Below are 11,938 nucleotides of genomic sequence, written 5' to 3' on the forward strand. Positions count from 1 at the left end.
GGAAATGTTCTCTTAGCTTCTACCAGTCACCAGAAAGCCATAATAAATTTTCGTACACAGAAGATACATATTATAGCCATACTCATTTTTGTAATAAAACAAGTATTAAACAAGGTTAAATCATAACATCACAAAAAAAAGCATCTAAATACCAGGTTCATCAATTTTCCTTGCTGGAGCATGACAAGATAAAACTAACAAAACTGGAATCACAATTTTTAGATACTTCTAACTCCCATATTGCATTTCACAAGATTACGTAGCACTTAACACGAATAAACAATACAGCAGGCAAAACATCATCAAACAGACCAACCAATCCCTCCTCAGGTGCATGCGCCGAGCCCAGCCAAAGGTGCTGCAACCAACCAATGGCTCGTGAGCGGTGAGCTGCATACGACGGACCAGGCCAGGCTATATCCGAGCTACAAATCGCGCCTTTAAGCTCTCCAAAAAACAGAAAGCAAGCCATCAGAATCAACAACAAGCATCCTCCCTCACGGTTAATTTTGATGTTTTCTTTAAAAAACCCTGAGAAACACACGATAATACAAAGCCAAATTGCACTCGTGCAAACACAAAGCAGGCAACACGCAGTCTAGATGCAGCTCGCTCCGGGGTCCAATTCTCGTACCACATTCACACAGCTTTTTTTATTAAAAAAAACACACATGCACACAGCTAATTAATCAAGCAGCAGCCTCGGACGCTGAAATAACGCAGCTGTCGACGAACCGGCCCACGGCCCGTATCAGCTCGCAAGTCGCCTCGGAGCCCGGCTCGTGCAGGAAGAAGCCATGGGCCGCGCCGGCGAACTCGGCGAGCGCCACGGGTTTGCCCATGGCGGCCAACCGCTCGGCGTAGTCGACGGCGCGGTCGCGCAGCAGGTCGAGGCCGGCGACCACCACGAGGACCGGGCGGAAGTCCACCGAGCCCAGGTCGGGGCTGTCCGGCCCGAACGGGTTCGCCACGGGGTGGTCCCTGGTGGCGCCCGCCGGCAGCGACACCCGCCAGAACCGGTCGAGCACGTCCAGGCTCAGTAGCGACCCGGCGCCGGCGCCGGCGGGGCACTCCGCCTGCTCTGATGCCGTGCGCTCCACGCCGCCGAAGAACGGCAGCAAAAGGACGTAGCCACGGATCGTCACCTGGTCCTGGTCCTGCTCGCCGGCTTCACCAGCGTCGTCGGCCGCCACCGCCACCCCGGCGCGCACGGCGAGGTGGTGCGCTATGGTTGCTCCCGCCGAGTCGCCGGTGACGAACACGCGGCCGAAGTCGGCGGCCTCGGTGAGCCAGGCATCGGCGTCGGCCTCGGCGGCTTTCGCGGACGCGGACGACTGCGCACGGAGCCAGCGCATGAAGGCGGCCCCGTCGTCGACGGCCGCGGGCAGGCGGTGCTCGGGGGCGAGGCGGTACCCCGCGGACAGCACGACGGCGCCAGTGTCGGCGGCGAGGCGGAGGCAGAACGCGTGCACGTTGGCCCACGAGGGCGACCCGATGCAGAACCCGCCGCCGTGGAAGTGGACGAGCACCGGCACCTTCCCGCCGGCCGGCGACGGCTTGTACATGCGGACCACGAGGTTCTTTGCTTTGTCGTAGACGTCCTCCTTCCATTCCACGGAAGGGTGGTTCTCAGGGAAGGTGGTCGGGCAGAACACCGGGCCGACCGGCGACCGGACCACGGTGCCATCGCTGAGGATGCGCACAAGGCCGAAGATGTCCTCGACGACTTCGTTCGCCGGCGTAGAGGCGGGACAGCAGCCGGCGGCAACCGAGACGGCCGGCATGGTTGACGTGCCCTTGTTAACGTGCATTATTGTGCAATTGAAGATTAACCACGTGTGTAATGTAAGCTATAAGTCGATGATATTCAGCAAACCTTAAGCTTAGCCCTCTTATATAGGCCATCCGTGATCCAACTGTGCATATCGCAAAAGGGCACGTAGTCCAGGGGTTATGAGAGTTCAATTCCTCGAGCGAATATTCTAAGATTTAACGGCGTTGCGTTTTTAATGGTAGGTGATATTCCTGTCGACAGCAAAACACCTGTGACGACTTTATCAATCTCGAGAATTTGCCGGTCCAGTTTTTAAAGATACTCATAGAGGTAGGGTTTACGTGCGTTCATATGGGTTTGTTTGTGAATGTTGTATTGTGTAATTCTCATAAAGAAAAAACTGTGCATATTCGTGCCTACGTTGTCCATGACCATGACGACTACAAATCCACTGAATACCATAGCACAAGTTCCTCATTCACGATTGGCCAGGCCATGATAAAATCTATTTTGTCTTTTGTGATATTCTGATAAAAAAATCTACTCATCCTAGGCAATACGAACTTATAGCTAACAATTAGCTGCAAAAATTAGCTGAGATTTTACTTGGATACCCAATTAATATCATACATACCACCCATCTAACAATTAGCTATAATTTAGTTTTTCCAAATGAGGCCCACCAATAGGTAGGTTTTGGACCCTAACCAAAGGGCGTGGCTAGCGCCCGAATGTCCAGACGCTAGCGACGGGGACGCCCTCGCCGCTGCCCCCTGTCTCGAGTCCCGTGCCTGCCGACCACGGCTCATGCCCGCCCGCAAGCATGTGGGGCCCGCCCATGCCAGTGGGGACTGTCTCCGCCTTCCCACGCCTGACACTGAGACGAGACAGCAGAAAGGCGAGAGGACGGAGATGCAACACTCGATCTAGTTTTGAAATATCCACATGCAACAATTGCAACATACGTCTGAAAACAAATAAAGCATTTGAAACATGAGTCTGAAATACTTACAAAAAACACTTGAAACCATTGTAAACATATGCAACATCCAGATAAAACACTTGCATCATATATGTGAAAACATATGCAACATCCAGATAAACACACTTGCAACAAACGTCGGAAAAAATAGATGAAATATTGAGAACAGGAACTTGCAACATATGTGTACAACCATTGCAACATGTGCAACATCCCGATCTACTTTTGCAACATCCGTATGAAACACTTGAAACATACCTCTGAAACATTTGAAATACTTGAAACAGACACTTGCAACATGCGTTTTTCACCCTTCTTCCGTACGACGCAGTGTAGAGTGGGGAACGGCCGGTTCCGGCTAGCCGGTAGCCGAGGATGGTTGCGCGGCCTGGCAGCGGCCAGTTGCGCCTGCGCGTGGCCTGGGCCTGGCCAGCGATGACCCTCTCCTGGTCGCCTGGCCTAGGCGCGGCGAAGGACGGAGCATGGCGGCGCGACGAGGGACGGAGGCGCCGCTGCACTCGCGCGAGCACGCGCATGGAGCTTGGAGGCGGAGGGCGAGGCGCCGACGACTGGGTCCGGAGGTAGCTGCAGTCGATGGGCCGGCTGGCAGCGTACCTCACGCGGAGGATTCCTCCTCTCGGCGGGGGGATGGAGGTGCCGCGAGGCAGATGGGGGCGCCACGGGGGGATGGCAGCAGCAGCACGCCGGAGTGGGCGGCGTCGCGGGATGGAGGTGGCGGCACGGTGGATTGGGACGGTCAGACGGCGGCATGGCGCCGTGAAGCCGCAACCCACGAGCGTGGAGTGGGGAGACAAGCTTCCGTGGGGATTTGATTTTTTTTCTTTTTAGGCGAGTGGCGCATGCGGCAGTGAGTGGAACGAGGCGTCCGACATTCCGGATGTCTTAATGGTAGAATTACCGCTAACCAAATGAGCCAATACTCAATTTGGTACTACTTTTGTTAGAAGCAAATGAGCACAAATTTGGTGAAATTCGATTAAGAGGCCTATGTGTGTGGACAGGACAAACATCATCACATAGGTGTAGTGTACCCCGTCCATCCAAAAAACAATGCAGTTCTCACTTCCTAAAGAGTCCAAACAATATTTTGTTGTCCTTTTAAAAGAATCAAGTACGATTGGTCAAACATAGTGTGTTTTGCTATGTGAACTGGGCATATCTTAGCTGCTTGGGTTCATTACGGTGGAACCTGCCCACCAGGTAATAGTCCTCGACTTAACACGAGTGTTCGTATTTTTCTGAATTTATTTTAGGATTTAACGACGTTGTGCGTGCGTGCCTTCGTAAGGGTGAGTGTGCACTCGCGCATATGAGCGACTGGGTCTCGCAAAAAAATGAAAAAAATCTATGTAACCCCTAACCTTTGGTACTATGTCTACTTCACCCCCTGACCTATGAAACCATGTATCTAACACCCTAAACTTTAATAAACCATGGGTTATATAGACTTTTTCTATAAAAAATAGTGTGATTTGCCATTTTTTAATTTAATAATAATTACTCTCTTCAATAAAAAAGTGATGGTTTGGGTTATCTAAATTAAGTTAACCGTCCCAAATTTTGGTCATGAATTACTTTTTTAACTGGTTGAGCTTGGATGTTTGAGTGTACAAGTAGATTTGTCTAGAAAAGTAGTATCATACATTTGTCATGCTTTACAGATATATTATAACAAAAGGTAGTAGTTCATGTTTGAAATGTTGACTTTTATTAACAAATCTAAGACATCATTTATTTATTACTAGCAGAGCAACTTACAATGGCCAAGTTATTTCTTGACCTTTGAAAAGGTATTGTACAGGTTGTGTTAATCAACTATATGGCGTTATATTTGCGTCCGTACTCACAAAGAGTGTTGCTATAACATTTAAATTTTATCCCATAAAGAGTGTCACTGTATGCAAATATATGGGTCCCACCTATATATTTTCTAGCCTAACCCTCAAAAGAAATACATTATAGCTAACTTTTTATAGGGGTGTTTGGCCATTTTCCAATAACATTGGTATCTCCTCCAACTTCTAGAATAAATCTCTTTGTAAGATCAAGGGAGTACATATCAACCTATAGCACTAAAAACTATCACACTTTATCTCAACATCGAAGTTGAGTTGCAAACAGACCGGGGATTGAGTAAGGCCATGCCAGTTGGTGAGTGACCATTGGCACACATAAGTGAGCTAAAGGAGTGATCATAGTCGCTATAGGACAGTATGAAAATTAATATATCATGCATGTGATGTGATACATAGCTTTCGTGAGGTAATTAGAAGTAGTGGAGTTGGTGTTAATTGGAAATTAGCCGTTGGATCATAGTGAAGTAGTGCTTAACACAACACTTATCACAACCCTTTTCTTTTGTCTGTCATTAGCCACTGGATTTATATGTCCAACATTTCATGCTTTCTGGCCGCGCATATGATGTTCTTGCAAGAAGCATGTATCTCTTTGTTGATATATGTGGAACTAAATCTTGCAGGAAATTTGTGTGACGACTGACAGCTACACCTCAGTAAGAAATGGAAATGGACTAGATGAAGAGTTCAGAGTTCAGATCAGAGTGTTTTATATGATGAATTCTGGATGACGAAAACGGGCTTTACAACCTGAACTTAGGGATCGAGATATGTTCTGAGGGTGAGGGATGGATCAAGAGGTGGCCACAAAATGACAAATCAATGGGAAAAGGAAAGAAAGACAGGTCCTTTACAGTGACAATGGATCAGGTAGCACGTCTGGTGTCAACTGTTTAGGTAGGGTGATAAAGTTCCTAGTGACAATGGATGATAGCAAAGATTCACCATATGTGATGAGCAGTGAGTGAGTGTCAGTTCTATATGATAGAATTATCATTAGGTGAGGTACTCCCTGTAACACCCTCGGTGTTACGTTTTTGCTAAAACACTGCATGAGCATCATACTTTTGTGTACATGTGTGTAATATAGGGTATAAATCAATGTACGGCACTTGAAACGTTCGTCGGCAACACGAAACAAATGTTACATTTCATGTCGCTTTATATCATTTAGGGTTCTAAGTGAATTTTTATCGGACAAAAATGCTATAGAACGCTTATGCGAGACTTTGATAAAGTTTGTAGTACGAACTTCGTAGGCGACGATAAAATACGTGCGGTCGAAGACGGGGTTCGCTAGCTAGTGTATCAAGTAGCTTGGAAAAGGAATTCGACACGAAACCGTTTGAAGCTTAGTCGTTTCGCGTAAGTTTGAAAATGGGTCGACGAAGCCATGTACGACAATTTTTGTAGAACGATCGGGTTTAGAAATGGCGAGGTGTCTTGGCTTAGTTCGATAGCCCTAGGTACCCGCTTGAGGATAGAACGACTGGGTTGGCTTTCGGATCATCGAATTGGTTGTTGTAGCAGCTTTAAAAAGCGTGCAAGTCACGTGTTGAGCAGATGCCAACGCCTGGACGCGGTCACCGCCCGGCTCTCGGCGTTGCCGTGCCGGTCGCCCGTCGCGCCTGCGCGCACACCGCGCGTTTGGCTCTGCGTGGCCGTCCACAACCTCCTGCTGCCGCGCTCTGGCACACGGCACGCGCGCGCGCTGGGCCCGGTAGGCCTGCCTGCTCCGCCCCTTCCCATCGCGTCCGCCTGAGGCTGCTGCTCGCCGTCGCGTCATGTCGCTCACACTGCGCGCCGTCCGGTGCTGCCGCACAGCTACGGCTCCCGTTGACGTTCGGCTGTGCGCGCGTGTGGGCTTGCCCTGCTTGCCTCGTTCTCGCGTTTGCGCACGAGGCCACGCTAAAGGTTCCCGTCACGCTGCCTGGAAGGTCGCCGGCCGGCCGAGCCGCGCCAAAGCCAAACCAATGCGCTGGCCCCCTTCCTTGTTACCGAGCACGTCGGGTGGTCGAGTGGAAGGACAGCTTCGTGCCTAACCGGCCACTGTTGCAGTGGTACAAGGGAGTGGCGTCAATTTAAGTTTTTACCGTCGCCGGCCGCCATAAGTCCATAGGCGCCGCCCCTGCAATTGGCCTCGCATACTCCACAACTTTCCAATTAACCGTGCACACTACGAGCTAGAGTAGTTAGCTTTCGATTGGAGTCATCTCGCCGGGCTTCCTTCCTACGCTGAGGTAATGGGGAGTTTTTTCCCCTTGGCGGTCCGCCTTGGCCGGCGAGGTGAGCGCTCGGCCGGGGCGATGCTCATTGCTCTGTTGTCTCAATCGGGCAGGGCTGCTGCCTCTCCTTGACTCGTTCGCCTCGCCCATGCAGTGGCTCCGCCGACGGAGCTGTAGGACGCCAGGAATGCCTTCACCGTGGCCTGCGTGAACCGGAGCAACCTCGCGCACGTGGCCAGCCCGTTGCCGTTCCTCGTGACTTCGCCCATCCCATCCGCCACATCTCTGGTGAGGCCCTCTTGCTCCTAGGATCGGTGGTTGAGCCAATTAGTGGCTAGGTAGCCCGGAGCACGTTGGCGGCCGCCGGCGAGCTGGCTTAGATGCCGTTTCTGTGGCCAGCTCGGTTGGGCGCAGTAGTGATTCAATTAGGGCTTCAAGGTGGTTACTCTTAGACTGTAGATGGTTACCGAGTAGCAGTAGAGGCGTACGGTTAGGTGGTTTCGTTAGCATCGGGCTACCGCAGCTAGACCCTGCCATGGCGCATGGCCACGCCTGCGTGATGCGCCATTCTTGGCGTTTGTTACCTCAATCTATCACGCATGGCACGTAGAGGCTCATGGGGGTGCTGGTGGGTGTCGAAGAGGTCTATGCTCACCGGCGTTTGGCCGGCAAGGCCGCGGCCCCTGTTCGTCCAGCCAGGGACTTTGTAAAGCATGAATTTGAATAGAGGTAGGGTCCTAGATGCGAAGCCAGTGACTCATTCAAATAGTGCTCGGGTTAACTTCACGAATAGGAAAAAGAACGGGGACTCGTTTGCAAAAACGTCGGTGCGCGCGTGGGTCTCCCACGTTGGGCCGTTGTCGCGGGAATGGGCTGTTGCGTGGGCCGCACTGGCGCGCGAGCACGGGTCGCTGTGGTGGGCCGAGCCGCGTTGCGAGTTGGGCCGCGCTGTGAATTCGTTTTCCAATTTTCCAGCGATTTACAAATGTTTATTCAATATCGTTTTTAGCTGAACTTTGATAAATGGTAGTAAATCTTGTAGATGTCTAAAAATAGTGAAACCAAGTTTGTTAGGTTCACAAAAATACCATATACTTGTTAGTCTAGTTAGATTACAGTTAGCCATGATAATGGTAGGTTCATAAATTCAAACTAAAGAGCTTAGTATTATGTGGATTAATACTTGTAGGAATTTTTGTGGTAAATTGGTGATAGCTATAGCTATGAAAATTTTACAGTAGTCTCACTAGGTTATTATATACTTGCTATAAATTTTGTAGCCCTAGAGTAAATTGATAAATAGAGTAGCTATTATCCTTGCTTTATCATATATAGCGTAAATCAGCATTAGGAGTAAGAATACCTATAGTTGCTATAATAATGTATGCCATACTTCATACTTGTTATTGGTAACAATAGATAACTTAGTACCATGATTGGTAGCACTAGCTTAGTAGTTAGACAGATGTACTTTTATTTTTAAGAGTTGCTGTTGCTATATTGCTAAGTATTGCATCATCATTTCATGCATGTAGATCACGAGTTGGTAGAGTTCGTGCCCATCGATGAACAGGAGTACGAGGAAGTCATCGAGGAGTACGAGGAGGAGATCCTCGTGCAGGAGGGAGCCCCGGAGCCTTTTGGTGCTGACTTTGCTGACCCATCGCCTGCCCAAGACAAGCCCCAGTGCATAACCCCTATTTTATGATCATTGAATATATATATATATATAATGTGCATTTAAGTTATAGGCATTTTTATGGAAACTACATGCATAAATATATCTATCCATGAGTCCTACTAGTACAGATCGAGTAGTTGCTATGCTCAGGATATCGGTAGCGTGAGTAACCTGCCGTTACTCGCAAATAGGTGATAAATGTGATCACTCATGATAAAATGGTGACCGGACAGGGATATGGTTTGGGTACTGGTGGGTGTAAGGGGTTGTGTCCTGTGGCCAACAGGGCATAGCCCGGTTACACTTTCTCCCTGTCTGTGTCAATTAAGGACCGGTCGTTGCCTAAGTCTCGAGGCAAGTCATAGATCTATTATCCCGAGCACATACTTGGGTATGGGCACATGAAAGACTCGTTGCTGTCTTGTTGTGGATCCAGCTCTTTTCGGACCGACTGATTGGAGGCGGGGATGGTGGAGGTCCTTGCACCGCACTGAGTCCGAGACTCAGGAGTGGGGGCTTGGAGTCCAAGTTTGGATGGAGACCTGGACACCCAGGATAGGAGGGTGATTGGTTAGTCCTGTTTGAGCCTAGGGTACAAGTGGGGCATGTGTTTTTAGGGTACCCAGCTGGGGGCATTGATTCGTGAATCGTCGAGCAATCCGGTACGGCTTGTTTTTGGGTCTAGCACCGTATTAAGAACTAAAAGATGGAAGAGGATGAAATGAAACTGATTGCTCAACCCTTGTTTGAAAGTAGAACATGTGCTTATATAGACTAGATAGATAATAACTTAATACGGCTGATAATAACAACATAAATAAGGACTCATTATTAGTATTGCTTTCTACCAAAAGAAGATCAGCTAACCATAAAGCTTATCATATTTCTTAGAGTCAGAAAATTATTCCCACTAGTCGGATAAGTCTTGCGAGTGCATTGTGTACTCAGTGTTTATTTACCCCTGTTGCAGGTGATGCATGAGAAGTACCTTTGTGTGGAGGATTCTTCTAGTGGGCTCAGACGGATCCTCGTTCTTATCGCTAGATGTTTATTTTAAATTTCGTTGTTTATCATTCCGCACTCTGACAGTTGGTAATGTAATAATATAATTCTTAAGAAGCTCTGATGTATGAAATGGATCAATATTGTAACTCATTCTCATTATTGGATCCTTGGGAAAAATATGGATCTTTCGGGTTCTCCCTTGGGGTGTGCCCGACGGATACCGCACGCTGTAGCCTGCTTTTAGGGTGCTTAGTGTCTAGTGGAAGACGAGCACCTCCATAAGCGTGTTATCTCAGGCGGTTCTGCCACAGTTGGTACCAGAGCAAATAATGGTTATGAGTTTCATCACTCTTTTCAAAACTTAAAAATTTGACCAACAAAAGTTTTGCGAAAAGTATGATGCGATTAAGTTAGTGAAATAAGTATAAGCCCTAGCAATATGGTCTATCTAGGATAGCGGCACTGGTTTTATCTAATCAGTTTTCTACGGGCACACTGACTTACGTTGCGTAAGAAATCGTCTAGCATACGGAAAGTGAGTGTGCGATGTGCCAAAAAGTTTTGCGAATGCCGCTATATTCTGGCTTGAGTGAACGTATAGGACGATACATGCATCATGATAATAGCATTTTGCTTAAACTAAAATCCCCCTACACGTATAAATGGATTAGTAAAGTGTTAGGATTAATTAAAAGAATGCTTTAATTAAATGTGTTGTTATTTCTCTAATCCCTTGCTTCGGATCGGGAAGGTTGTTCTAAATGGATGGTTCCTATCTCTTACAGATGAATATAAGGTCTGGACGCGGGAGCACCAGTGCTGGGGTGGCTCACGGTCTTGGCGAAGGCCAAGGCGACAGTGGCCAGGCCAATGAGCACAACGGGGAGAGCCATGGGGCTCCACTTCTGGCTCCTCCTCCACCACCACCGCCGCCTCTGATGACTCACGCTGAGATGATGGCAGAACTGATGGCTGCTCGCCACGAGTCAGCCCGTGCCATGGAGTTAAAGGCACAAGTTATCGCTGGTTTCGCCCGCGGTGGCCACGGGGGCAATGGTGGGAATGGGGGTGGTGCCCGCCGTCCTGAGGGACCCTCTTCTTACTAGGATTTCCTCAAGACCCACCCGCCCACTTTCACACCGATAGATGAGCCCCTAGATGCGAAGCACTGGCTTCGCATTCTAGAGCAGAAGTTTTTGTTGCTCAATGTGGCCGACGAGTAGAATGTGCACTTTGCAGCGCAGAAACTATTGGGGTCTGCAAGTGTATGGTGGGATACCTTCCATGCCATGCAGCAGCTAGATCATTCGGCAACCTAGTAGGAGTTCACCACAGCATTAAGAGAGTTCTATATTCCTGCTGGTGTCATCAACCGGAAGCTGACTGAGTTCCTGGAGCTGCGATAGGGGAGTATGACAGTGATGGACTATGTGAATAAGTTCAATCACTTGTCCCAGTATGCTGGCATCCATGTGGACACTGACAAGAAGAAGAAGGACCGCTTCTTTCGTGGCCTCTCTTATATCCTTTAGGAGAAGTTGTACATTGTGAACTATCAGACTTTCGGGGCAATGATGAACGCTGCCATCGCCATGGAGGGCTTGCAGCGGGATTCCCAGGCAAAGTGGAAGAGGAAGCAGGTGGCTGTGGGGTCTTCTAGCCACCCTCATATTCAGAAGGTATAGGTTGTCCGGTGGGGGCCCTATCAATCATCAGGCGGGCCTTCGTTTCGGCAGCCCCAGCAAACTTCTCAGACTTCTTCCACATAGTACCATGCTCCCATGCAGCAGGTGCAGCCCCAACAGCCTCAGGGACAGTAGGTCCCACCTCGCCAAGGGTTTGGACACAAGCTGGGCGCTTGCTTCAAATGTGGCAAAGATGGCCACTATGCTCGAGCATGTCCCTAGAACCAGCCAGCTCAGTATGCTCAACCATCGGTGAACTCCAGACTAGTCAGGAGGACCGTGGTCAAGAAGAAAGTGTCCAGCAGATCTAGACAGGTACATTTCACAGATGCTGGGCAGATATTGCAGCAGGAACCGGTGATGGCTGGTATGTTTACCATCGATTCCTGTCCAACTTATGTGTTGTTCGATTCTGGTGCATCACATTCCTTTATGAGCATGGGATTTGTAGACCGGCACAACTTACCACTTATGGCTATACCGTATGCCTATAGAATCTATACTGCGGGTTCGCAAATGTTCATCAATACCCAAACAGACACAGTAAGCTTGGTATTAGCCAAGCACACTTACCGCCTATAATTCATGGTAATGCCTGGGCAAGGTATTGATGCTATTCTTGGAATTAACTGGTTGCAGGTGTATGGGGTAGTCTTGGATTTGAAGTGGAGAAGTGTCGAGTTACAGCTTCCTTCTTCTAAGGATAGGA

At 48.9% G+C, this 11,938-nt stretch overlaps 1 protein-coding gene across 1 annotated transcript; it reads right to left on the bottom strand.

The window, feature by feature from the left end:
* Positions 1-369: 369 nt before the first annotated feature.
* LOC136545246 (carboxylesterase 15-like) lies at positions 370-1,843 on the bottom strand. Its single transcript, XM_066537291.1, has one exon. It carries the CDS (start codon positions 1,809-1,811, stop codon positions 690-692), a length of 1,122 nt encoding a protein of 373 aa, XP_066393388.1. The 5' UTR covers positions 1,812-1,843; the 3' UTR covers positions 370-689.
* Between the last annotated feature and the right edge of the window lie 10,095 nt (positions 1,844-11,938).

This window comes from Miscanthus floridulus, chromosome 3, assembly GCF_019320115.1.
Source record: "Miscanthus floridulus cultivar M001 chromosome 3, ASM1932011v1, whole genome shotgun sequence".
NCBI classification, from domain to species: Eukaryota; Viridiplantae; Streptophyta; class Magnoliopsida; order Poales; family Poaceae; genus Miscanthus; species Miscanthus floridulus.

Coding starts and splice junctions, on each gene's coding strand:
- LOC136545246 (XM_066537291.1), bottom strand. CDS start 1,811: ATGCACGTTAACAAGGGCACGTCAACCATGCCGGCCGTCTCGGTTGCC.